The 27160-nt window shown below is 47.2% G+C and overlaps 1 protein-coding gene across 5 annotated transcripts in view; it reads left to right on the top strand.

The window, feature by feature from the left end:
* SEPTIN6 (septin 6) overlaps positions 1 to 27160 on the top strand; it is a 64553-nt gene extending 37393 nt beyond the window's left edge. For 2 of the 5 annotated variants that reach the window (XM_043974022.1, XM_043974026.1), the window contains exons 6-10: positions 3062 to 3158; positions 4520 to 4688; positions 6147 to 6279; positions 9684 to 9868; positions 24091 to 25953. In XM_043974022.1, coding sequence (XP_043829957.1) covers positions 3062 to 3158; positions 4520 to 4688; positions 6147 to 6279; positions 9684 to 9868; positions 24091 to 24115 — 609 coding nt within the window. In that variant the 3' untranslated portion in view covers positions 24116 to 25953. Of the gene's footprint in view, positions 1 to 3061; positions 3159 to 4519; positions 4689 to 6146; positions 6280 to 9683; positions 9869 to 13857; positions 13903 to 24090; positions 25954 to 26143 lie in introns of those variants that run through there. The other 3 variants (XM_043974025.1, XM_043974024.1, XM_043974023.1) reach the window with 3 other exon arrangements.

The raw sequence follows: 27160 nt of genomic DNA, 5'->3' as shown, positions 1-27160 counted from the left end.
GGCCCTGGATTCAGGAGGATCTGAGTTCAAATCTGGCCTCAGACGCTTGACACTAGCTGTGTGACCCTGGGCAAGTCACATTAACCCTCCTTGCCCTGCAAAAAATAAATAAATAAAAGGCATTGGTACAGTGCCGCTTCGTGAAGGCAGGCCCTGTGACTTACAGATTCCTTTTTGTCTTGTTTTACCTCTTGGTTAGTCACTGGATTTCTAAAGAATGGTTTATTGCTGCTTCAATCACTACTGGGGAATGGCTCTTGGGTCTTCTATAGGGATAGGAACTAGAGCTGGGATTGTTTTCATATAGGGATCTCCCAGATGAGGAAACTCCCTCCATCAGAGCAAGTTGGTACCTTCTCTGCAACCATAGTCTGAGATAGCATCCTGGGGCCAGTGAGAGGTTAAGTGATCTGCCCAGGGTCTCGCAATATATATCAGAAATAGAACTTGAACCCAGCTCTACCCACTATTCACTGTTGCCTCTCTTGACCTTATAAATGTTTGTTAATTCCCTAGATATCTTGGCCATCAGACCTTTATTTTTATTTTGGGGGGAGGCAATCAGGGTTATCCCAAGAGAACACAGTTAGTGTCTGACATCAGATTGGAACTCGGGTCCTCCTAACTCCAGGTCTAGCGGCTGTTAGACTTTTATGAGAGATGTTTTATACCAAAAAAAATGTCCTTAGTCAGATTTCTCCTTTTAGTTCTATTGATTGTCTTTGTGTAAAAGCAATTTAATTTTGTGTAATCAAAATCATCTTTTTGGGAGGTGATCTCCTCTGTTCCTTGTTTTATTAGACATTTCCCCCCAAGCTGGTAATGCATGTGCGTGTGTGTGTGTATGTGTACACGTGTGTGTACATGTGTGTGTCCCTGTTCCACTCTGCCGTGCTCAATGCTGGGGTCTATTTTTGCCTAGGCATCTCTCTAAAACAGAGGGAAAGGGGGTCAGGGCCAGGTCTCATCTGCATTTCCTCCCTTGCACAAGTTAGCTGGCTTCCATCTGATATCATCTAGCTAAAGAGCCACATCAGATGCTGCTCTGCCTTCAACGGGAAGAGCAGCTGGGCTTACTGCATCCTCCCTGCTGCCCTGGGGACATGGGGCAGCCAATGCTCAAACCCCTGGGCAAGGGCATGATGGTCACTGGGACAGACAACAGGCAGAACCCGGGCGCATCAGTCTCTTCCTCCCTCCCCCCCCCCCCCCCGCCCAGATCCCAAGACCTGTGTGTCTTGGGAAAAGAAAACAGTGCCATGATTGACTACTGGGGCATCATGGGACAGGAGAGGAAAACCAAGCAATGAAAAGCATTTGTCTGGGCGTTGGCAGGCTGGCTTTTCTCCCTGCTTTGTGAATACCTGGTGTGATGATTTGGGTAGTCACTTAACTTCTCTGTGCCTCAGTTTCCCCAACTTTCAAATGGGAATGACCAAAGAATGCTGGGCTGGGCTGGCCTGACTCACTGGCATGTGTCAGGCTAGAATAAGGTCTGAGATGTGAAGGCATTTTGAAGTGAGCAAACACCATGGGAAGTATTATTAGAACAGACTCTGAAGCCAATTTAAAGAGAGAGCACCCTGGGAAGTCTTGTGACATTTCTGAAGCAGCTTCACTGGGGAGGGAGTCGCAGGCATGAAATGCCATACTTGGGGGAGGAGGCTGCAGTGCCCCTGACATTGGCTATCATGCAGCCACTCTGAGATGAACAGGGAGCCTTGAATCTTCCTCCCTTCATTATCTCCCTGGGATTGGGGGGGGGGGCTGAGCACAAGGGAATAGCCCCCGATCTTCACTTATTCCTCTGCATCCCTCTTGCTGATGAGGCAGGGGGTGCAGCCCATTATTGGCCTCTGACCTTGGCCCAGTCCTACCTGCTGTGGTGGAGCCTGGAGAGCTTTGGGACTTCTATACCTTCTCCCACAATGGCCTGGCCTAAATAGCCATACCAGTGGTCCCAGAGCCCTGCGCTAAGTCTCCCATCTTGGCTTCTGGCATCCCCTTGTCCCCAAAGATAAAACAGCTCGGGGAGAACTACTGCCCCTTGCCCCATACCAGCCTGCTGAAGTGGCTCCGTGCCCATTGTGGGGGGACACTGCCCAAGGAGAGACTAGCCTGCAATAGGGTAGAGGCAGACAGGCAAAAGGGTGAGAGGAAGCCCCGTCCTGGGAGCAGAGCAGATTCAGTGGGGTAAAAGCATCCTTCAAGGGAGGGGGGAAGCTCTAGACTTTATCCACTGATGAATTCCTACACTTCCCCCAAGCTGGCAGAGGAGGCTACTGCCAAGCTCGCTGTCCACATCACACGGCCACACGCTTAGCTTGCTGCAGGCCAGAAGAAAGGTCGGGGACAGGAACTGGTGGGCCGGGAGGTGTGACAAGAAACTCCCATCCCACAAGGATGGACACAGATCTTTTTTTTTCTTTTGACATGTTCTTTTTTTAAAAAAAATCTTTATTGATGCCTCTGCTCATTTCATCAGCTCCCTTTCCAAATATGTCCCTTGTCATTGCCCCTTCCATTTGGGCCCTCCTTCATAACGAAGATTACAAGAGAAAGAGGGAAAAAACAGCTTAGCCAAACCAACCAACATGTCAGCTGAGTCTGCCAGTATATACAGTATTCCTCACCCATAGGCCACCACCTTTGCAGTTAAGGGAAGGAGGGCACTTCCCCCTGGAAATAAGTATTTCCGAGCTTGTAAAATTGAATCTTCTTGAGGGCAGGCACTATTTTTTTATCTTGACTGTCAACCCTAGTGCCTAGTAGACATTCTGTAAGGCTCGTTAGAGTACATCTGAGCAGTCCCCTCTGACTTGTGATGTTTGTCCTTTGTATCTCTCTGTCCTCTGTACGTCTCTCTGTCCATGTGGGCATTGTCTGTGCTTGTAAGCCCTACAAGGGCAGAGCCTGACTGAGCACAGTGATGATGCACAGAAGTCAGTGACTCATTCTGGTGATGGGGATGAGGAAATCAGCGGCAGCTTCCCTTTGTCTGTGAGCATGCTGCCCCCCCCCACCTCCCGCCGTGTTCCTGAGCACACATCTTCCATTGCAGGGCCACCTGCCATTCGCGGTGGTGGGCAGCACAGAAGAACTGAAGATTGGCAACAAGATGGTGAAGGCCCGCCAATACCCATGGGGCACCGTGCAGGGTGAGTGAAGGAGGGCTATGGGGCAGTCCCCATGGGGCACCATGCAGGGTGACTGAAGGTGTACAGGGCAGTCCACAGGGGGTGCCATGCAGGGTGAGAAAGGGAACCTAGAGGGTAGCACCCATGGGGAACAGCACAGTGTGGGGGAATCTATAGGGCACACATGTTAGACAGAAGGAGCCATCTACATTGGCATCCCTTGTCAACAAATCATAGCATTCTCCTCTGTCCTGGCTGCCCACTCTTCTTCCAGCTAGTGCCCCAGAGAGGGAGGCAGCAGCTGGCACCTTGGATTTTCTGGTTAAGTAAAGGGGTTTTTTCCCCTTTGGTTTTTTGAGCAATCTACCTGAAATGCTTGAATCCGCTTACTATTCTACCTGAGTAAGTAGAATCTAGTGAACGTGGCTGAACAGCTCCTGATAGAGAATTCTGTTTTGTTTTGTTTTGTTTTGCATGGGGCAATTGGGGTTAAGTGACTTGCCTAGGGTCACACAGCTAGTAAGTGTTAAGTGTCTGAGGCTGGATTTGAACTCAGGTCCTCCTGACTCCAGGGCTGGTGTTCTATCCACTGCAGCGCCACCTAGCTGCCCCCTGACAGAATTCTGAGCCCTGCCCATGCCTGGAGACTTAACTAGGGTTTTGTAGATGGATTCCAAGGATGGGGAAAAGGGGGCATCTTCATTTTCACTAACCTCTAACTGCAAAGTTAGAGCCTGTTTCTGAGAAAGGGGTCCGTGGACTTCACTGGACTCTGGCCAGAGGGGTCAGTGCCACTTCAAAGGTTAGGAAGTCCTTGTTTCTAGACCATTCCCTGGAGGTTGCTCTTTCTGCCTCAGCCCCAGGCATCACCTCGTTTTCTCCCGATCGGCCTCTTGATCCTCCAAGTGGGCTTTGGCAAGAGGCCCCTCATAAAGTGCCGGTTGAGGCTAGTTGAGTTTTGCTTAGTAGAGATTCTGCTGTATTACTTATTAGACAATCTAGTATTAAAGATTCGGGGGCTTAGAATTTTCATTTTTGTTTTTCAAATTCAAAAGTTGCAATTGTGAAGTCGAATGTGCAGGGTGTGCTAGGAAGAACACTGGCTTAGCCATGAGATGCCCTGGGTGCCAGCCGTGGCTGCCCGCCGCCTTGGCCTCAGCTTTCCTTCTTAGGTTTCCCCTTCTCTGAAAGGGCCCTAGGGTGAGGTTAGGAGACGTGACCACTAGGCTTTCTGCTTTTAGCTTTGTAAACAGTCAGATATGATGGAAAACCCAAATGGCACTTGCTAGTCATTGTTGTGATGACCCCCGCTAACACAAATGCCTTTGATTTCCATCTCCGGGCTCCTCCTTCGGAACTGGGCCTCCATGCTAACTGCACAGTGGAGAACGAGGCCCACTGTGATTTTGTGAAGCTCCGGGAGATGCTGATTCGAGTGAATATGGAGGACCTCCGGGAGCAGACCCACAGCCGGCACTATGAACTTTATCGTCGCTGCAAACTGGAGGAGATGGGCTTCCAGGACACGGACCCGGACAACAAACCCTTTAGGTACAGCCTGGCCCAAGTAGCCAGCTCCAGAGGGAGACCTGGGAGCCCCAGCATGGCCCTGGGACACGATACACTAGGATGCTTCTAGAGCAGTTTAGTTGGGGTCTAGCAAGGGTCTGGGGCCTATTTATGAAGCCTGCTCTTAGTGGGGAAAGAGCAAAGACCTAGGAGAGGATCAACCTGCAGACAGCCTAGCAAGTTCTCAGGCTGCCACCAGAGGGCGTCAGATTAGCTTGAGTTGGGAGTTTTCTAGAATGCAGAGGTTCTGAAGTTCTTTTGTGGCCCTAGACCCCCTCGTCTTACAGAGAAGGAAACTGAGTCCCACAGAGATGAAATGAATTGTCCAAAGTCTCATCTAGGACCCTATTCTAGAGCCAGGAGCAGGGGTTTGCTAGTAAACATTTAACAATCAATTCTCCAGGGAGAAAATAGGCATAGAACACATTTTTTAGTTTAATCTGCACATTCACATTTTCCCCTCACTTTTTAAAATCTAGAGCAGTGGCATCAAACTCAAATAGAAATGGAGGCCACCAAATCATACATAGGGATCCCCCCCACCACATTGACTTCGTTTTAAAATATTCATTGTCTTTTCAGTGATTTTATTAACCATTTCCTAGTTATATTTGAATCGGTTCTGGCTACACTGGGCAGTGTTGTGGCCCAGGAGCTACCTGCTCAACAGCTCTGATCTAGCCAGTCACCCAAAACAATAAATCCATCCCTGATTGGTAGCATTTGGTGGCCCACAATGAAAACCTACCTTTCAACTATGGGCAACAATTTGAGCGGGCCCAAGCATGCCCCTGACAGGAAGGGACATCAGAGACCATCTACCCCTTCCCCACTAAACAGAGGGGGAAACTGAGGCCCAGAGGGATGAAAGGTCTTAGCTACATTCACACAGATCAAGGCTCCAGCTAGAACTGAGGCTTAGCTCAAGTGAAGTGACTCAGCCAACATTATAACGTAAGTACCAGAGGCAGATTTCAGCCCGAATCCCCTGAATCTGGAGACAGCGCTCTTGTCCATTGGCATCCAGCCCTCCCACTACATCTGCCCAGAGTTGAGAACAATCTGATCCCAAGCTGTCACTTCCCACCACCAAGCAGGTCCAGGGGATACTTTGTGGGAAAAGGGAACATACAGGCCCTACCTTGGAGATCAAGTCAGTGTAGTCTTCTAGGAGGGTAGGGAGAGAGGGGACTGGGATCCTGATGCCGGAGGCTGGGTGGGCCCCCTGCTTCCTTGTCTCCAGCCACACTCTGAAGCTTCCTATGTTCAGGTAGGCCAGGCATTGTGACCCAGTATTTCAGTCACCTACAGAACTGGGGGTGGGATGGAGCCTCTAAGGAGCCAGTAAGAAGCAGGTGTTATTATCAGGGGTCTTTTCTTTCCTTGGGCCAAACAGAAGCCATGTGGAGGAATGGGCTCATGAACTAGTCTTCTCTATAGTTTGCAGGAAACCTACGAAGCCAAAAGGAATGAGTTCCTGGGAGAGCTCCAGAGAAAGGAGGAAGAAATGAGGCAGATGTTTGTCCAGAGAGTCAAAGAGAAAGAAGCAGAGCTCAAAGAAGCTGAGAAAGAGGTAACTTGAGGCCCAGCCCTGGCTTCTCTCTTAACAGGGAAGGGGGGTAGCTAGGTGGCGCAGTGGATAAAGCACCGGCCCTGGATTTAGGAGTACCTGAGTTCAAATCCGGCCTCAGACACTTGACACATACTAGCTGTGTGACCCTGGGAAAGTCACTTAACCCCCATTGCCCCGCAAAAAAAAAAAGACTATAAATTTAGAGGCAACTAGGTGGCGCAGTGGATAGAGCACCGGCCCTGGAGTCAGGAGTACCTGAGTTCAAATCCAGCCTCAGACACTTAACATTTAACTAGCTGTGTGACCCTGGGCAAGTCACTCAACCCCAATTGCCTCACTAAAAAAAAAGGGGGGGGGGGAGGGACCAAGCTACGAGGCGTCTTCCTTTCCCAGAAAGAAATTGATGAGATCCCTTCATCCTCACAGGATATTGAGGATGGCAGCTGTTGTCCAGCACTTGTATTCTTTGCCTGGATAGAAAAGACCACAGGCTCATTGGCCTCTCAGGCCTAAAGGCAAAGTCCTGACTCTCTTCTCTGAACCAGTCTTGGAAGGTCAAGGTTCTAGTGTGGCCTCACACAGTGAGAGACAGCCCGTGTCAGGATTTCTTGGTCTTTTGTGTGTTCTGGATCCCCTGGGCAAACTAGTAAAGCCTCTGCACTCCTGCTTAGAATCATGTTTTGAATGTATAAATAGCTATTTACTAAATTGTTCTGCCCAATCATCCCAAGCATTTCATTCCATCAATTTCCTGTTTTGATCTTTGTATATCTAGTGTTAGCAATTTGGGACATTTATCATGGGATTGTTAATAGCTTGCAATTCTACTTTTGAAAACTAGTCTTTTTTAGGAATAGGCACTGGACTTGGGATTGCATTGGTCTAGGAAACTCTCAGATGAGAAAACTCCTTCTACCAATTCAGATTGGCACCTTCGGGGCAGCTAGGTGGCGCAGTGGATAGAGCACCAGCCCTGGATTCAGGAGGACCTGAGTTCAAATCCGGCCTCAGACACTTACTAGCTGTGTGACCCTGGGCAAGTCGCTTAACCCTCATTGCCCCACAAAAAAAACAAAAACAAAAACAGATTGGCACCTTCTCTGCAATATATAGTCTTAGAGAGTCATCCTGGACACTGTCAAGGATCACATAGCTAGTACATTTAAGAGCCAGGACTTGAACTCTGATCCCCCTGTGGATCCAAGATCAGTGGTGTCCACATCCTGGCCAGCAACATTCCTGAGTTGAGGGGGAAGGGGACCAGATTGGGAAATATTTAACAAAATAAATAAAAATACAACAGGACGTAGTGTTAATATGTAGGGGGGGGTTAAAATATTTATTTATTTAAAGTTTTGAGTTCCAAATTCTATCCCTCTCATTCCTTCCCTCCCTCCCCTCTCCCCTCCCCAAGTTTGCAAGCAATCAGTATAGGTTATACATGTGCAATTATGTAAAACATTACCATATTAGTCATTTCACATAAAAAGACTCCAGTAAAAAAAAAAGTGCAAAATAGCGTGCTTCAGTCTGTGTTCAATCAATATCAGTTTATTCTCTGGAGGTGGATAGTATACTTCATCATTAGTCCTTTGGGATTGTCTTGGATCATTGTATTGCTGAGAGTAGTTGTCATTCACAATTGCTAATAGAGCGATAATGTTGTCATTGTGCACAATGTTATCCTGGTTCTGCTCACTTCACTATACATCAGTTCATATGAGTCTTTCCAGGTTTTTCTGAAATCATCCTGCTTGTCATTTCTTATAGCACAATAATATTCCATTACAATCATATACCACAGCTTGTTCAGTCATTCCCCAATTGATGGACATTCCTTCGATTTCTAATTCTTCGCCACCACAAAGAGTTGCTATAAATATTTTTTGTACATTTTTTTCCTTTTCTCTTTTTCACAGTTACTATTGGTAACTGTTTCCCTCCATCCTATTCCCTACCCCCATGATATTTACTCTATTTTCTATCTCCTTTCACCCTATCCCTCCTCAAAAGGCCCCCTTCCCCCAATCTGCCCTCCTTTCTTTTACCCCTCCCTCCTTATCTGCTTCCCCTCCTACTTTCCTGCAGGGTTAGATAGATTACTCCACCCAACTAAGTGTGTATGTTATTCCCTCCCTGAGCCAACTCTGATGAGATTAAGGTCTTTGAGCCAATTCTGATGAGTGTAAGGTTCATTTACTGTCCTTCTCCTCCCCCATCTCTCCCCCCACTCCATAAGCCCTTTCCTGTTTCTTTCCTGTGGGATTTCACCCCATTCTACCTCTCCCCTTCCGCCTCCCCCAGTGCAGTCCTCTCACGTCTCAATTTTACCCTAAAGATGTCATCATGGGGCAGCTAGGTGACACAGTAGACAAAGCACCCACCCTGGACCCAGGAGGATCCGAGCCCAAATCTGGCCTCAGACACAAGATACTCACCCACTGCATGACCCCAGGCATATCACCCAACTCAAACCACCCCATAAAAAAAGATAAACAAAAATCAAATACTTTACAGATATCCTCCCTTCATAATCAATTCCCACCTGTGCCCTCTGTCTAAATTTGTTTCTATCATCTGCCCTAATACTGAGAAAGTTCTTATGAGTTAGACATATCATCTTCCCATGTAGGAATGTAAAAAGTTTAACCTTTTAACATCCCTCTTAATTTCTTTTTCCTGTTTACCTTTTTATGCTTCTCTAGTGTCTTATATTTGAAAGTCAACTTTTCTCTTCAGTTCAGGTCTTTTCATCACACATACTTGAAAGTCCTCTTTTTTCATTGAAGTCCCATTAGCTAGGCTGTGAGAGAAAACAGTTAAAAAACAAAACTTCAGATTAAGGAATTGTCAAAGAAAATAAAAATTAAGAAAAATGTGTATCTGTGTCAGTGTGACTTTGGGGTTGGGTTCCACTCCTGCCCTGTCACAGCAGTCCCCTCCTGCTAACCTTCTAAGCCGTCTTTGGCTGGAAAATGATCTCAGCCCATTCTTTTGTATGTTTTGCTGCTCCAGGATTTGTCCTATGGCATTATTTGGAGGTTTTTTGGAGTGATCATGTTGTGAGTTCTGAGAGCTCACTGCCTTTCCTCCACCATCTTGGTTCCACCCCAGAAATCCTAATATGTGGTTTTCTGAGTTGATATGCACTAGCAGGGATCCTTATGGTCCCCCTTTCTATTTGAGTTTGACCCACCTGCCCTGCTACCTCTGGACATTATAGATTTGTATCAGTTCCTTAAATTTCTTGGCTACAAGAACTTCATCAGAGATATTCGATGCAGATGTCACACACACACACCCTACTCCCTGCAACTGACAGGTTCCTTTTCTTGTCTGAGCTGCATTACTTTTGTCCGTGCATATTTAAAAACAATTTCCTGTTGTCCATTCTTTTTTAACAGCTGCATGAGAAATTTGATCGTCTGAAGAAGATACACCAGGAGGAGAAGAAGAAGCTGGAGGACAAGAAGAAGACTCTGGATGAAGAAATGAATGCCTTTAAACAGAGGAAGTCAGCGGCCGAGCTGTCCCAGGGACAGCAGGCAGGGAGCTCCCAGACTCTCAAAAGAGACAAAGAGAAGAAGAAGTAAGTGGCTGATTGGGGTTTTGGTTTAGCTTCCTCCTCCTGGGGCAGCTAGGTGGCGCAGTGGATAAAGCACTGGCCCGGGATTCAGGAGGACCTGAGTTCAAATCTGGCTTCAGACACTTGACACTTACTAGTTGTGTGACCTTGGGCAAGTCACTTAACCCTCATTGCCCCACCCCACCCCCAAAAAGTTATCTAGTGGCTTCCTCCTCTTGCTCTCCCCAGGGCTGTTTCAGGCATGAACAGGCCCTTGGGGGGAGGAAGGATGGTGTTGGGAGTCTTGTCTGCACAACTCCCCCAAATTCTCACAAGGGAGGTGGGCTGAGCCTACTCAGCTCTTGTGTTGGAATAGCCTTGCTGCTCCTAGGTCCTCTGGGGTAGAGGCCTGGGGAGCATGGAGAAATGTGGCCCCAGGGGCCCTGCTTCTCCAGAAGGGTTGACCCTTTCTGTGATCACCTGCTGGCAGGGTAAGGCAAGGAAAGGAGAGAGAGAATACAGGAGCAGAGGCAGCCGGAAGAAAGATCAGGAGGGGCCAGAAGGGAAAGCCAAAGGCAGAGAGAGAGAAAGAGAGAGAAGGGACCAAATGGGAACCATATTGCCTGGGATTTAGAGTGAGCTCAGCATATAGGTCAAGGGGAATTCTTCTCTTCCCAACTTTAGGTTTTGGCCCATGCTTGCTGTTTAACTCAACTCTAATCCAGATGCTGCTATCAGCAGCTGTGGCCAACACAGCTTAACAGCAGACGGGGGAGCTTACCCAAGCGAGCACTGCTGGGTCCCTTGTCCATTGCCCCAGCCTCCCCATTGCTCCTGCCTTTCCATGTCCCAACCTCCCCATTGTCCCTATTCTTCCATACCTCAGCCTCCCCATTGTTCCCACCCTTCAATGCCCCAGGCTCCCCACTGACCCTAACGCTTCCATGCCCCCTCTTTGGCTGGTTCCACAGTAGGCCCTTTGGCTGGTGTAGCATATTTGTCTGGTCTAGAACTTGGCCCCAAGTTAAGGGGAAGACTTTTGCAGCTTTTAGGAAGCTGATTTACATATCATTGGAGTTGGCAAGCTAGCAGAAGGAGAGCCTAATTGTGCTTCCTCTGCTGACTTCCAGCTAGGCGAGACTAGTGCATCCTTAGCCTCTTCTCGCAGAGGCAGAAGAAGGAAAAGGTGTTTTGTGACTGTGCTTATTCGCCCCCCAGAGGAGACCAGGGAGATGGGGGACATGTTCGGAAAGGCCCTGTGGGATAGCAGGAAGAGCACTGGGCTTGAGACTTTGAGTCATGGTTCTACTACATCCTTGTTGGTGTGCACTCACATGTGTTTGTGTGTATGTATGAGAAAGAGAGAGACAGACAGAGACAGAGAGACAAAGAAAGAGACACTGAGAAAGTCATTTCCCCTCTCTTGGCCTCAGTTTCCTCACAGGAAAAATAGAGATAATGTTACTTACTTTACCTAACTCCCAGGGCTGGTACAAAGGCCAAAGAGACACAGTACAAACTGCAAAGCCCTCTGGAACATAAGCTGCTGTGGTTCTTATTATTATCCCTTTGGTCCTGGGTTAGATCCCAGCCTCCTTTTTCCACTTAGCCAAAGCCTTCAGTGGAGTCTGTACAAGAGAGTGATTGAAGTGTCACAGCTGAATTCCCTCCACCTCATCTCCAGGGACCATTTGAAGGGTTCTTGATTTTAGAAATTATCTTTTTCATTCAGCGATCATGTCAGGAACTATGTTTTTACTGACTTGGTAACCCTGTACAGTGGAGCCGTCCCCAACATGAATCCTTGAAAAGGAGCAGACATGCCTTGTGGAATCAGCTTGCAACCTGGAAGAAGCCACTCTTTGTCATGTTCCATCCATGCATGCACGTGTAGACAGGTATACCCTGTCTCGAGGGGTGCATGGGTTCCAGGAGATAGCTGTTTCCATAAACACCCTGAATGGCCCATTTAGGGCCTGTGAGTCCGTGACCCACAGAGTGTGCCTAGATTCCTCTTTCAACAGCATTCAGTGGGAGGTGATTTGTGGTCTAAATGAGATAAACGAAAGGGATGGAACCTTATTTGTAAGCCTCCATTTGCCCTGTTGGTGTTCAGTGGCATCCTGTTCACTCTCTGGTGGCAAGATCCCTGAGGCCATTTGCTTCCCACGCTGGGGCGGTCTCCTGGACTTCAGGGCTTTCCTGTTCCCATTAAGACTGAGGGCAGGGGGGGCAGCTAGGTGGCGCAGTGGATAAAGCACCGGCCCTGGATTCAGGAGTTCCTGAGTTCAAATCCGGCCTCAGACACTTGACACTTACTAGCTGTGTGACCCTGGGCAAGTCACTTAACCTCCATTGCCCCGCAAAAAAACAAAACAAAACAAAAAACAAAAAAAAAGACTGAGGGCAGGGCAGCTAGGTGGTGGTGCAGTGGATAAAGCACTGGCCCTGGATTCAGGAGGACCTGAATTCAGATTCAGACACATGGCACTTACTAGCTGTGTGACCCTGGGCAAGTCACTTAACCCTCATTGCCCCACAAAAACAAAACAAAAACCCTTTAATAGTCTCAAATTCCCATAACAGAAGGAAGGAACATTGAGGGAGGGATAGTACTCCTGGACAGGATTTCTCCTGACCCTTTGGTGTTTCCCTAGCCCCACCAGCTTTCCAGGCCCCCAGACTTGAGAACCATCTGGGAAAATATTGGTCTCCAGTCCAGGGTTTCTTAACCTGGGGGTCCAAGAACTTGTTCACACTCTTGATGGCTTAGTTTCAGTAGAATTGATTTCCCTCTGTATTTGATTCTCTGCATTCCAAGAAGAAATCTGTATGTAGGTTTCACCAGATGGCCCCAGGGGCCCAGCACCCAAGGTTAAGAACCCCTGCTAGAGGGAGATTCTGGGAGGAAGAGAGCTAAGAAAAACGTTGGTAAAATCGGGGCCTGAGTAAGATGGGTCAGGCAGGCAGCTAGGAAGGAAGGGCCCTAAGAGGGTAGAGGCTGCCCACTTCCACATCGCCATGGGCTGCTTTCACACACAAAGAAGAAAAGCAGTCACACATGCATGTGGCGCTGTACTGCACAGGTGTGTTTCATGCCAGAACTGGAAGGGAACATAGAAGATATTTGTTTTTATGCTCTCATTTTACAGATGAGAACACTGAGGCTCAGAGAGAGGAAGGAACGTACCCAAGGTTACCCAGCAAGTTAGTGACAGAGCCAGGATTAGAACCTGATCTGACTCAATTAAATGTTTTGGGTTTTTTCACCTGAAGACCCTTCTTGACTATAGAGGCAGTGCAGCATAGTGGATAAAGAGCCAGCCTCAGAGGCAGGAGGCCCTGGGTTCAAGTCCAGCCTCTGACCCAAACTGGCTGTGTGACCTGGGACAAGCTCTTCCCTTCTCGCTGTTCTAAGACACTCTAAGCCTAGACATTTGCTGAGGAGGGTCCAAGCTGCATTGATGGAGAGAATTTCCTGATCTGGGAGTTCCCTAGGTCAATGAAATCTCAGGTCCAGGCCCCATCCCTGTCCTGTATGTGACCTCATCACTTACGCCGTGAGGTTGGTACGGCCAGGGCAGTTATTCCCATTTTACTGATGGGAACACTGAAGCTCAGAGCAGCTGAACTCCTCACCCAAGATCACACAGCCTCAAAATGAGAGCCAGTGCCCCCGTTCCCTGCCTTCACCTCACCTTGGGCCCTGAGAAGTCGGCAGAGCTCAGGCAGGCCCTGTGTGGCCCTTCCACTGCCCGAAGCTCGGGAGCTTGGGAGAATAGGCCAGCTGGGGGCGACGGCTGTCTCCTCTAGGCATGAGGGCAAGTGATTGGGTTCAGGTAAGGTGTGCTTCGCACACAGAGATGTTTGCTGGTAGGTTGGCAGAAGGGACCGTGACCCCGAGCCTCCCACCACCCCCACCTGTCTTCTCTCTGATCTCTAACCTGCATGATGTATTGATTGCCCCCCTCCCTTCCTCACTCCCATCTTCATCAGTTCTCACTGTTTTACAGTTAACTCTGCTGTTTGCTGCATGCTGCGTGAGCACGAGGGCCCTGGTAAGATTCCGTGATTCATTAATTCAAATAGACCTGGCAGTGGGTTCTGGGGCATTTCCCTCCTCCGTTTAAAAAAAAAAAGAGCCACCTTCCCAGTTGTCTCAGATTTCCCTGGAATGAAGAAATAGACTGACGTAGCTACAGTCCGAGAGGGGCTCCCCCTTGGCGCAAGCCAGTATCCCCCTGACTGCTAACAATGGGAAATTCACAAAGGGAAAAATGAGTTTGGTGGCCAGGGGACGAGACCCCATCATCCACCATGTGCAGAAGGCCTCAGTTCTGAGGCCACCCTAAAGATAAATTCCTTTTAACCATTCAGAACATATTGACTGAGCACCTTCTCCATGCCCAATTCCATACTAGGAACTGTGAGGATACAAGGTTTGACTGGTGAGCCTTTTAGAGCTTGGCAAGAGTAGACCCAGGTGGCTTGGAGGGGATGGGTACACTATATTCCTTCCTTCAGCTCTAGCGAGTGACATCTTCCAATTCTTAAAAAGTCTCGTGGTCCTGGTTCAATGTTTTGAATAGAAATCCTGGGCTGCCCCAAGTCCCTTAAGGATCCCTGGTGCCTTTGATTCATTTCAAAATAGACCAGTCTCCTCTTCTGCCTTTCAGCACAAGATGCTTCTTCTTGGGCAGTAGTTACCCTAGTGCTTGGAATTCTCCAGCCCCTCGAAAGAGCTGCTTCTCAGGTCAGAAGAGGCCTTAAAGGAAGCTGGAAAACAAGCTCTCTTAGGCGCTAAGGCCAAGGCCAACCTGTTCTCTCTCTTTGTAGCCTGGTTCAGGGAGGGGTAGAGGGCAGAGAGAATACCCCGAGATGGAAGGGGATGCCCTTTCCTCGGTTAGGTTAATTGGAGCTCAGCAAATCCTTGGACCTTCACTCACCCATTTATTGAGCACTCATTGCATTCTGGGTCATGAACTCTCTTGGCAGAAGAGAAATCCAGAGTAATTAGGAGATATAGGTCCAACCAGGGACAAAGCTGTGGTGTAGATGGAGGCAACGTTGGCAGTGGCCAAGCCCTCTCCTGTGGCTGGCATGTTGGCACTTTCACCAGGCAGGCGGCATTGATGGGGAGCAGCCCAAGAGCCACCAGATTGGGGGGCAGAGTTCATGAGGACATGCTGAGCCTGGCTTGAAAGGTCAGCCCCCTCACGCTTCCTTCAGACATGAAACAGGGACAGTCTTTTCAGTACCTTCTCGCTTGCCTGAGTATGGCCTTATCAACTCTTCTCAAAGCCTAGGGAAGAGGCAAGAATGGCAAAGTATTCCCCCCACTCCTTTGTGTAATTAGATCAAACCTCAATTCACTGGAAAATTTAGGGAATGGCTTATTCTGGGGAACAGAAAAATTGGCTAATTTCCTATAAAACTTTATTTTTCCTTCTTGAAACTTGGTCTCACTCTCGGTGCCTAGCACAGTGTTCTCCTGGTAGGTGCTTAATGAATGTTTAAGTTGAAGAGAAAGTTTTTCTCAAAGGTCTAAGGCTACTTTTCTGCCTCAGTAAATAGAGTATGGCAACCCTCACTCTCAATTTCCATAGCACTCTAGGGCTCCCTCACAACCTCTCTGTGAGATAAGTATGACAAATAGGATAATTCCCATTTTACAGTTGAGGAAATTGAGGTTCAGAAAAGGCTAGTGAGTTGCTCAAGGTCACACAGTAGTAGGTGACAGAGCTAGGATTTGAACCCAGCTTCTTGGCTGCAAGTACAGGGCCCAGTCTACTTCTTTGATGCTGCCTCTCAGTGAAGGCCTTGGTGTCATTGTTCTGAGAGCTCACTGCCCAGTCCTGGAGATGGAGACGAAGGGGCAGGAGATGGAACCAAGGGTGGCGGGAGTCCAAGCCAGGTCCTGGATGATGCTCTTTGTCCTAAATCCCTGAACTGCTGATCTTGGACATGGGTCCTCCTAATCAAAGTCAAGAGGAGCCAGAAGGGGACCCACTCAGCTGGGTTCCAAAGAACCAGGGTTTCTCTGCACTTGGGCAGCCACTGGTGCCTTTAGGGTTCTCAGAGCAAATCTGCCTCTGGTCACCTTTGGAAACAACCTTGGGCAAACTAGTGTCAAATTGTAGCACGTGAAGTCAGACAGTTCTGCTGTAACCGAAAGCCAAACCAAACCCCGATTCGTTGGAAACTTTGGCCTCCTTTCCCAGGTTATAGGCGGCTGTTGGTGACCAGCCCCCAAGTCCTTCCTGGGACCCGTAGGCAGCCAACCCTGAAAACCCTCTCTGCTACGGGCCAAGCACAAGGCTTTCTTTCACCTCCTGCTGTTGCTACCTGCTCTCAGGATGGCTTGAGGCACCCCTTCTGTGGGACTATGCATGCTGGCTCCTGTGTAAGGCTTACCATCAAAGAGAGGCTCTTTGTTCCCAGCAAGCACATAACTGCAGCTGGAACGGTAGGGCCTACTCCCTCCCAGGCCACTGCCTACAGATTTTTATGACAGTTATGTCTTGTCTAGAGCAGCTAAGTGGCACAGTAGATAGATCAACAGGCCTGGAGTCAGGAGAACCTGAGTTCAAATTTGGCCTCAGATATTTACTATGTGTGTGACCCTGGACAAGTCATTTAACCCTCTTTGCCTCAGTTTCCTCGAGCTGGAGAGGAAAATGGCAAACCATTCCAGTATCTTTACCAAGAAAACCCCAAATGGAGTCACAGAGCATAGGACACAACTGAACAACAACAAAAAACATCTAGAACTTCACTGGATCCTCACAACAATGCCCTGGAATTGATAGGCAAGCAGTTATCATCCTCTTCCTCCAACCTTTAAAAAAAATCAAGTAGAGAAACTGAGGCTATGAGATATTGGACAACTTGATCCAATTCTCTCTCCTCTACCGTGTCAAGTGCCAGGAGTTAGAAAAGCCCTAATCCTGGCTTACACTAATAAGCTGTGTCTTGACTGACATTTGGCCTCTTTGGGCCTGTTTCCTGATTTATAAATTAGGAATGGGAATGCCTGCAGCCTGTAGTCTGTAAGCCTTCAAGCTCTAGAAAAACGAGTTATTGTTATTGTTGGCTATTAGGCTTACTGCCTAATGAATATATCCGTGTACAGTTATCATCCTTATATACATATCTGTCCGTAAAATTGCTAATAATTTGAGTTTAAAAGGCTAAGATCCACTTTCCAACGTAGCCCATTGGAAAGAACTAGGAGACCTGGGCTTCCGTCCTGGCCTACTCACTTTTCTGGGTGACTTGGGTAGTGCATTTGCCTGCCCTGTGATTCATCTGTTAGATGGGGATGGCATTGCCTGTCCTGCCTCCCTAACAGGTCTTTGACACTCAAATAAGATGAAATCTCTTTTAAAGCCTAAAGTGCTGTGATATTCCTCTGACTAGTCTGGTGTCTCTGTCCCGCCCCACTCCCCACCCAGGATACTGCCAGAGCTTTTCAACCTAGGACAGGCCAGAACTGCAGTTAGCCAGGCCCCCCCCCCCAAGCATTAGACACTAAAAGGAAATGCAACTCTATAATTGTGTGTGTGTGTGTGTGTGTGTGTGTGTGTGTATGTGTGAGGCAGTTGGGGTTAAGTGACTTGCCCAGGGTCACACAGCTAGTAATTGTTAAGTGTCTGAGGCTGGATTTGAACTCAGGTCCTCCTGAATCCAGGGCCAGTGCTCTATCCACTGCGCCACCTAGCTGCCCCTCTTAAGTAATTTTTAAAAAGCCAAACTCAACGTGTGTGTGTGTGTGTGTGTGTGTGTGTGTGTGTGTGTGTGTGTGTGTATGGGGGGGTGTCCCATAGAACAGCTCTGAAACCTCCCTCCCTCCTCCGATGCAGAGAGGCAGGGTAGGGTGGTGTATACTTTTGTCAGATCCAATCACTTTTTTGTATGTTTCTGTTTATTTTTTGCTGCAAGAGAGGGCTCAATTATTGGGTATTAGTTGAGTATTATTGGGTATTAATAGTATTTTTTCCAGTTACATGTAAAGATAGTTTTCAACATTTTTTTTCTTTTTAAAGAAAAGAGGGCAGCTAGGTGGCACAGTGGATAGAACACTGGCCCTGGATTCAGGAGGACCTGAGTTCAAATCCAACCTCAGACACTTAATACTTACTAGCTGTGTGACCCTAGGCAAGTCACTTAACCCCAACTGCCTCACCAAAAAAAACCAAAAAACAAAAAAGAAAAGAAAAGGGCTTAGATGGGCCTGCCCTAGGGGACAAGGAGGCCTAATTTTCTCATTTCCCCAGTTAAGAAGGCAGCCATGGCTTCCTGCGAATTTGACCAGCCACATGATCGGGAAGCACAGTAGTGAGTTTCAGACCCAATGCTCAGGAAGAAGGGGAAATAATCATGGCGGCAGGGGGAGTGTTAAATGAAGCTGCTGGTTCATTCTGGGGCTGCCGAGGAGGGAGTGCTCTGACATGTGCCAGGGTTATACTAAGAACACCTTCCCCCCTCTCTTCTGGTCTCTGTAGGGTTATAGAATTCTGTAGGTCCCCACAGTACACTGAAGCTCTGGCAAAGTATCTGAGTTAGGGGACCAATGGATACCTAAACAGGGATGCCCTTTCCGCCACCCCACCCCATCCCAATGAGGGAGCGAGCTCCAGCATGTGCTTGACATTTCCAATAAAGGGGAACCCCCGCTAACAAGCCCTCTTCCACATGATGTCCTTGGGATACTTGAAAATACTTCTAGCAGTCCCCTAGTCTTCTCTAGGTTAAACGTCCAATTCCTTCCATTCAAACCTGTATGGTATTTCATCAGGGACCTCCAGCTTATCAGTGTCCTGCCTAAGACGTGACCCCCACCCCACCCCCTCCCCCCAGGGAAACAACATTCTCTTCATGCAGACTGAGAGCCCGTTGATCCTTACTAAGTTTGCAGTTGTCAACCTGAAAATTACTGAAAGTCACTTAACCCCAATTGCCTCATCAATATAACAGAATTAAGATCTTTAATCCGGGCAGAGGAGCTATAACTGGGAGTATGGCCAAACAAAGCTAGGAATATCCAAAGATGAGGACTGAGGACGGGGTTTATATAGGGAGCTATGAGACTGTTCTAGGGAAGAGTGAGTTTCTCTCACTACTTAATGTAAATGAAACTTTTTACATAATAGCCTAAAGTCCTGGAAGTAAGCCTGGGAATCTTTGGGAGGGGATAGTTTGTTTGGAAGATCCATAAAACAAATCAAGAGTCCGGAATTGACTGGAATCAGCCTCAGGCAATTCATTGGCCTGGGCATGGGGGATAGGTGAGGATCTGTCAGTTCTCTGTAAATTGTGGTTATCAGTCTGTTAACCCCTCCCTCCATCCTTTTTACCAGAACTAGTGTCTAGCCAAGGATCCCCTCTCTTGTCCCTGTGAAGATGATTTTTTTAAAAATCCAAGCGTAAGAATGTATACCTATTATATTTCATGTTGTCTGCTATTAGCCTGTCTTTTGGAATCCTGACTGTCACTGTGTCCCTCACCTAGCCCTCCCATGTTTATCTCATCTGCCAAGTTGATACGCATCTTTGCCCTTACTGATCGGTTGATACAAGTGTTCACCAGGCACAGAGGCCTGCTGGCTTCTAGCCCACATCATTCCATCTTGTCCATAGGAGTAGCATTGGACAATTTCTGGCATTCTCCCATTCTATGTGTGAGTCTCTGTTCCTAGGAGAAAAGGAAATTTCATCTGGATTCTTCATCCCCTTAGACCCTTGTCTGTTCTCATCCAGGTCAGGTGATTCAAGGTGCTCAAGGGCAACAGGAGAGTCCCTTACTAAGAAGTTTCCTTTTAGCATTTTTCTCCTTTCTCTTCCAGCCCAAGGAAATTTTCATTAGCAAAGAAAACCAAAGCCCGCCTCTCCAAAGAGTTGAGTGACATCTTCTCTCCATCATTAGTCGTCATCTCCCACACCCTGAGTGGCCATTCTCACCCTTCTTTGAACCTCCTGTTTGCCCCAGTAAATCTTTTAAAATATACATGCAAACACCTATACATATAGACATGAAGTGCACATGCATATGCATATGTGTACATATCCACATATATGCATGCACATATGCATTCATTTACACATACATGTACATGTATACGCATGTATGTATGAACACATACACACATGCCCTCACACACCCCTCTTTATTGTCCTTAACTTTTCTTGCTCTCCTCACTTCCCTCTGTGTTCTACCACTCCTGACACTGTTTTGGCCGGACTGTGTGAGGCTTTTGAATTCATCTTCCAGTTTTCCCCCTTGCTAACATCTCTAGTACATGGGGTTGTTAGACCTCCATTGCTTGGTGAGTTCCCTCTGCATCCCAAGTGATCTCTCTAGAGCAGATGGGGCAAACAGGTGGCAGCCCACCAGCTGTAGCCCAACCAGCTTAAAATGTCATTGGGAAATATTTAAGAAATAAAAATACAGTAGAATACAGATAATGTGAATATGTGGTCTTCTAAGTCAATATACAGCCAGCAGACATGCTTACATCTGGTTTTGTGGCCCCTGTGTCTATGAGTTGGACATCAGTGGTGCAGACAGCTCCCCCTTTTCCTCATCAGGATTGTTTCCCTTTGTGTCTTCAGAATTCCATTTTTGAGAACTTCCAGTCCTTCCTGTGTTTACTGCTCCTACAGATTGTAAGCCATAGCTCCTACCTATCTTTTCCCTGACTCCTTTATAATTTACTTTCACCAGATCTAAGATATGTGTCAGGCTCTGTATGCCCAGCTTTCCTTTCCTCTTTTTTCTATCACAAACTCTGGGGCAGCTAGGTGGTACAGTGGATAGAGCACTGGCCCTGAAATTGGGAGCACCTGAGTTCAAATCTCACCTCAGACACTTACTAGCTATGTCACCCTGGACAAGTCACTTAACCCCAATTGCCTCAAACATCCTGGGCCATCTCCAGTTGTCCTGATGTATATCTTGCCATTGGATGCAGATGGCTGTGGAGGAGAGAGTGAGGCTGGTGACTCTGCACAGCCCTCCCTCACTTAAATCCAGTTCACTGCAAGTCACCTCCCTACGTCATGGTCCTCTCAGAAAACGAGGGACAAACAACATCACAAACTCTACTATTCAGTGGACACTTCTCCCCAGAGTTCCCATCATTTCCACCCTAACAACCAGTTCCTTTCTTTTGGTGAGACTCAGACTCAGAAGAGAATGTACCCACATTGCTCCCTTGACCTTTGGAAGGATGAAATGATCATTAAGGCAAGTCAGGAAATTCTCAGGGCTTTGCCTTCTCCAGAAAGAACAACAGTAGCCATCCTGGTTATTTCCCTGCTGCCTCTACCCTAAGCTGATTCTGGGTCCTGCTTGTGATCTGTCTGCTAAATTTCCCTACTTCTTTTTTTTTTGGTGAGGCAGTTGGGGTTAAATAACTTGCCTAGGGTCACACAGCTAGTAATTGTTAAGTGTCTGAGGTCAAATTTGAACTCAGGTCCTCCTGAATCCAGGGCTGGTGCTCTATCCACTGCGCCACCTAGCTGCCCCACTACTTCTTTGTGCAGCTGGCCTGTACTATATACTTTGATGTTAACATCACGTCTGTTCCTGCCTCAGTTGCTCATAACTCAAATCTTCCCCACCACACTTCCCCCACTCTGGTTACTGTATTTCTTCATGAGGGTATCTTCATAGTAGACGATACTGCTTTGTCCCACCTTTCCCCATTCTGGATCTTTTAGAAAAAATATGGATTCTCTTCCAGAACCATATTCTACCAATCTCCATGACACTTGTGGGGTCCAATTTGCCTTCTTGCATTAGGGCCTCTAGTTCATCTTGCAAGAAGATTACAGGCAAATCTCTTCTTCCCAAGTCTTCTCAGGTGCATTCTATCCCTGCCTTGACCCTGTCATTCCTATATTTAAGCCATGGGCCAGAAATGCAAATCACCATTCTCAGACAGCACATTGTTAAAGGGAGGTTCACTTGCCAAATCCACTCTTCCTTTCAGAATACCTTGCCTTCACTGGATAGCCATGATTTAAACTTTTTTCAAATTAATTTGATTTAAAAAAAGCAGCTAAGCCCACCACCTGTATCCCTTAGGTCTTCATTTTCTTACTAAAGACTTTATAATCTTTAGCCACGCTTCCTAGGTTCCTTCTGGCAGTGTCATTTGTGCCCATGTGAATCACCCAGTAGTAATCAGCTGGTTTGACAAGTCTTGAAAGGTTCTCTGTCACACCTTGGATACGTGCCTCAGGAAGACAGCAAAGTTCCATGTTACTATCAGCCAGCAGGGTGGCACTCCCAGAAGGCTGGCTCCTATCACTTTCCACCTGGCTACTGCAGGGCACCTCCCAGAAGTTTGAATTTTCCAGTGCCTGGGTGAGTGTCCCTGGGTACAACCATTCTCCTCCACCTTGTGACCCTGCACTCCTGCCCTCAACCTCCAGGCCAGAGCTAAGACACTCAGATGCCCCAGGCTAGGGTTGAGAACCTTGCCTCCAGACCTTGCCATTCACTGGAGCCACCACTTCTCTAACGGGCACAAAAGCAGTCCCTTGGTTGGTTTATGGCATCAACAATACATGAGTAAAAAACATTCTAGGCTGTCTTCTCCCACCGCGTGTTCTCCCCTAGAAAGCTGCCTCCCTTTCCTCCCCCTAGTTCTGACTTGGCTCTAGACTGTCCTGCCTAATATCATAATGTTCTAACTTGCTTATTCACTAAGGGACCATGACTTTTACATTTTTCACCTGCTGCTTTGAGGACTTTCGATAAAATCATTCATCTCCTCATTAACCCGACTCCTTCACCCTTTTTCAGTCCTGAGTCCCTCTACTACTCTTGTGAAATAGCTATCACCATGACCCTTCACTGTCACATGTGTCCTCATGGCCTTGTCATGAGACTGAGCATGATACCAAGTAAGGTCCCTTTGGTACTTCCAATAACAAACCCCTTGTCAGAAAGGCCAAATTCCAGGCTTTGGGTTGGTATAAACCTCTTTGCAAGTTTATGGATACCAAAGCACTTCACTCCTCAACTGGAATAGGAGTGCAAGGACAGGTTTCTCTCCTGTGAGCTCCATAGGGGATGTTGTTAGACTCCTCTGGAGCCCAGAGGGAGAATGGGGCTGTATGTTATCAATAGTAACAGGATACAGTGCCAGGACTTCTCTCTTTGGAGATGTTGGAGCACTTTACTTATGATGGCCCACAAGGCCTGGCCAGAGCCAGGTGTGGCAGCTCCCTTCTGCAGACTCAAAAACTGATCTCACAAAATATGTGGGTATTCGAGTCTACCCTGGTGACTCTTATTACCTCTTCATTTATTTTCTTGACAAATCATCTCCAATTTTAAAATGGTAAGCACATAAAATACATAAAGCAAGTGCTCAGTGCAAATAGGATCTACTGGAGATACAAAGCATGATTTAGACATAAGGGGTGATACCATAGGCAAATTAGAAAAGGAAGGGTTTACCTGGCAGATCTATAGAGAGGGGAAGAATTTATGATCAAACAAGAGATAGAAAACATTATGAAGTACAAAATGGATCATTTTGATTACATTAAATTAAAAAGGGGTTGAACAAACAAAACCAATGCAGCCAAGATCAGAAGGAAAGTGGAAAACTGGGAAACAATTTTTACAGCCTGCGTTTCTGATTAAGGCCTCATTTCTCAGATCTATAGAGAACTGAGTCAAATTTCTAAGAATGCAAGTCATTCCCCAATTGATAAATGGTAAAAGGAAATGAATGGGAAGTTTTCAGATGAGGAAATTAAAATTATCTATATAGTCATATTAAAAAAAATACTAGAGATCCAAAGGAAGGTCCAAAACTTGGCCTCTGGCCAAAAGTTTGGATTTTTAAAAAAATGTTAACCATCAGAGACTTATTTTCAAATGGTTCCCACATAACAGGGGCTTCAAGAAGTCCTTTATAGGGCAGCTAGGTGGTGCAGTAGATAAAGCACCGGCCCTGGATTCAGAAGGACCTGAGTTCAAATCTGGTCTCAGACACTTGACACTTACTAGCTATATGACCCTGGGCAAGTCATTTAACCCTCATTGCCCCACAAAAAAGGAGTCCTTTAAAATGAGTGGCCCATTTCCATATAAGAAGGGTATGGCTAGTTCTTAGATGTGCCAGGAAGCTTCTGAGTTTGGAAGAATCTCTGGGGATTGAAAGCAAAGGAATCTTGGGGCAATGACATTGTAGCTAACATGCCGTTTTTTTGACCTTCCTTTGCAGTAACCCGTGGCTGTGTACAGAATAGTTTTCCCTGCTACAGCTGGAATGGACCCACACTTGGCCTTTTAAGCTGAGCTTCCTTCTTGGAGAGCTTCTTCTAGCATGCCAGCTATGGCCCCCCATGCAATAATCAGCCCTTCCCTTGACCACTGCCTGCCCTACCCCCATCCCGTAGCCTAAGGCGCCCTCCCCAGTGCAGCCAGCAGCTCCCATTGCTCATTTATTTAGTTCATACACAGGCATATGGATTTGCTTTGAGTTTTTAGTGGGGAAGTGGGGGAAGGCCCCCCCGCTTAGCCTTTAGGATAGCTAGTATTAGAGGATTCCCGCCCCCCCCCCAAGCTAGGGAAAAGTGAAAATCAGATACCAATAAACATTTTTGCCAACCAAATGCCAATGCTGTTTGGGCATGGACATATCTTCACCTCAGTTGGCCAATGGGCCAGTGGCCTTCAGGCAAAGATACTTCCTATGGCCCCAGTGAACACCCAGTGGTGCTCCCCTCCCAAACAGCCAAATTCTTGGAGGTCTTTGTGGCTTCCCCATTTGACATCCAAAAATCTCAACTCTTCCTAATATCTCCAAAGAAGACTCCAAAGAGTGTATATTCTGCAGTAATGGCTGCTACTGATGGTTGACTATTTGCATTCAAGAAGCAAATGCCCCTATAGGGTGGTGATCTGTGAATCTTGATCCTTAGCAGAAGCAGAGGAGGTGAGAATCTCTGATTTACTGCAGAGCTCATGGAGATTCCAAGATTCATCCTAGGTCTCTCAGATAGAAAGTCTTTTAGGGGACAGCTAGGTGGCATAGTGGATAAAGCACCGGCCCTGGATTCAGGAGGACCTGAGTTCAAATCCGGCCTCAGACACTTGCCACTTAACTAGCTGTGTGACCCTGGGCAAGTCACTTAACCCTCATTGCCCTGCAAAAAACCAAACCAAAACAAAAACGAAAGTCTTTGAGCTGGTTATTTAAAGCCAGGTCCTTTGACTTCAAAGCCAGCCTTCCTTCCACCACATCAAACTGCATCTCCTCTGGATATATGATTTACACAGCAGCAGTGGGACCAAACTGACTTGTTCTCCAGTCCCATCTCTTTCATTTAACTCTCTGGGTGATCCTGGTCTAATCCCTTTCCCCTTTGTGAGCCTTGGTTTCCCCATCTGTCAGATGAGATCATTGGACTTCCAAACTCCCTTCTAGCTCCAACATTCTTTGATTGTGTGAAGGCCTTTTCCCTCCTAGGACCTTAGTTTGTTTCTCTAGAAAACAGGGTCCTTCGCCTTTGCCATGATTCTAAAAATGGACAACCTTATTCAGAACTCTATTTTAGTGGGGATTGGAGAACCAAAGCCCATCACAGCTGAAAGGGGGCCTTAGTGGTTATGTAGGCTAACCCCCACTCATCTGACAGATGGGGATGGATATCCAGTGTCAGGGGCCCCTTGGTGTTTCCAGTGAGAATAGAAGAGGCCCTTCCTTCCCTTTCCCCTTATGACCCATGTGTGAAAGTAAATTCTGACCCCAGCTATTAAACTGTCGATGAACACATTTACTTTCTCAGGTAACCGAATCTTACTGTAAAGACAAAAGGAATGTCATTTTTCCTTTAGAAAGCTTTCTAAATTTTGGTTGTTGCTATGATATAAAGCAAAAGGCAGCCTTAAGAGTTTGCCTTTAGGCACACCTCATAATGGCCAGTGCTTTTTTCTACGTGTACCTTGGACAGCTCCCTGCAAATGGGGCCAAGAAGTTGGCTCTTGTGTTGCCAACCATTGCTTGAGATCATTTTGATATGAAATGCTGATTTGGAAAAAAAAAAAGTGCTTGCATGTTCTAATTAAAACAAAATGATTTTCACTTGCGTGTGTTTTTCTTACAAGCCCCTTTCAGCAGATTTCCTGGGGCTCTCTGGAGAGCCCTGATTTCCAGAGTACAACACTCAATGGTGTGCTGGGATCTTCTCTCACCCTCCCCCACTTTCTTGCTTTTAATGCACTTCTTTGGCTAATTTCGTGTTTTCTTTCTCTCTCTTTCTCTACCTCTCTAGCTTTTTTTAATCTTGTCTTCGGCAGCCGCACTAAGTGTAAAGGAGAAGACTGCCACTGTAGAAGAGTTAGGGTCCTATATTGTCTCACAACACAGCCCCAAGTGTCCCCCCCTCCCACGAGTATTACCAATGGTCATGTGTCCCTAAGCCGGGCAAGAGGCCATCTTCTGATATGCAAGTGCCTTGTCATTACCTAACAAGGCACGAGAGAACCAGCTTTGATGGGGACCAAACATCAGTCATGCAGAGACAGCTGCAGCACTTACCCAACCTCAGCCCAATGCCAGCCTTGCCCACCTCATAAGTGCCCAGAGGCAACGAAGGGTCAATCTGAGACCTGGTTATGGTCTCAGAGACCACATGGTCCAATTGGGCTCATGGCCAATCTGAGACCACACATGGGTGTGGGAGAAGTGGGTTGGTTGGGTTGGATTTTTTTAAAGTCAGTTCAAGGGTTTCTGTCTTCGGCTGATATCCTACATTCTTAAACCTGGAAGAGAAATTCAAGAGACATCATCTATCCTTCAACAAGTGAGGAAAAAATGGATCTACCAGCTAAACCCAGGTGGCGGGAGAGCCAGGAGGGTGTTCAATCAAATAGGAGTAAAGATACCCTCTTAACACAAGCTTCTGGACCCTTTGGGATCCTAAGAGAGGGTTTCTGCTCAGACTGGGAGCCAGGAGGAAGAGCTAGCCATATGTGGTCAATCTGTCCTGAATTACTGGATTCACTTCCACCTAGATGACATGTGCTCTTAGATTCTCTCATGCACAACTCCCTACCCCCATCCCTTGACACTGTTCTGCTGTCTCTTGAGGGACCCCCCCCCCTCTGCATGTTTTCCAGGCTCTTCCTTATCCTCCCCTTCTCCTTTGCCCTTTTTGCTCAAAGGTGTCACTGATCAAAAGGCTCTCTATGGCCAAAAGCTACACCTCCGAACCAGCACTGTTTAGCTCAAAGCCTTTCTACAATCCATGTCAATTTTCAATAAAATAAAATGTGCAAAATAGTGGTGT

This window comes from Dromiciops gliroides, chromosome X (assembly GCF_019393635.1).
Source record: "Dromiciops gliroides isolate mDroGli1 chromosome X, mDroGli1.pri, whole genome shotgun sequence".
Classification (NCBI taxonomy): Eukaryota; Metazoa; Chordata; class Mammalia; order Microbiotheria; family Microbiotheriidae; genus Dromiciops; species Dromiciops gliroides.
The sequence above is the reverse complement of the archived record's forward strand: the minus strand, read 5'-3'. Positions and strand labels throughout refer to the sequence as shown.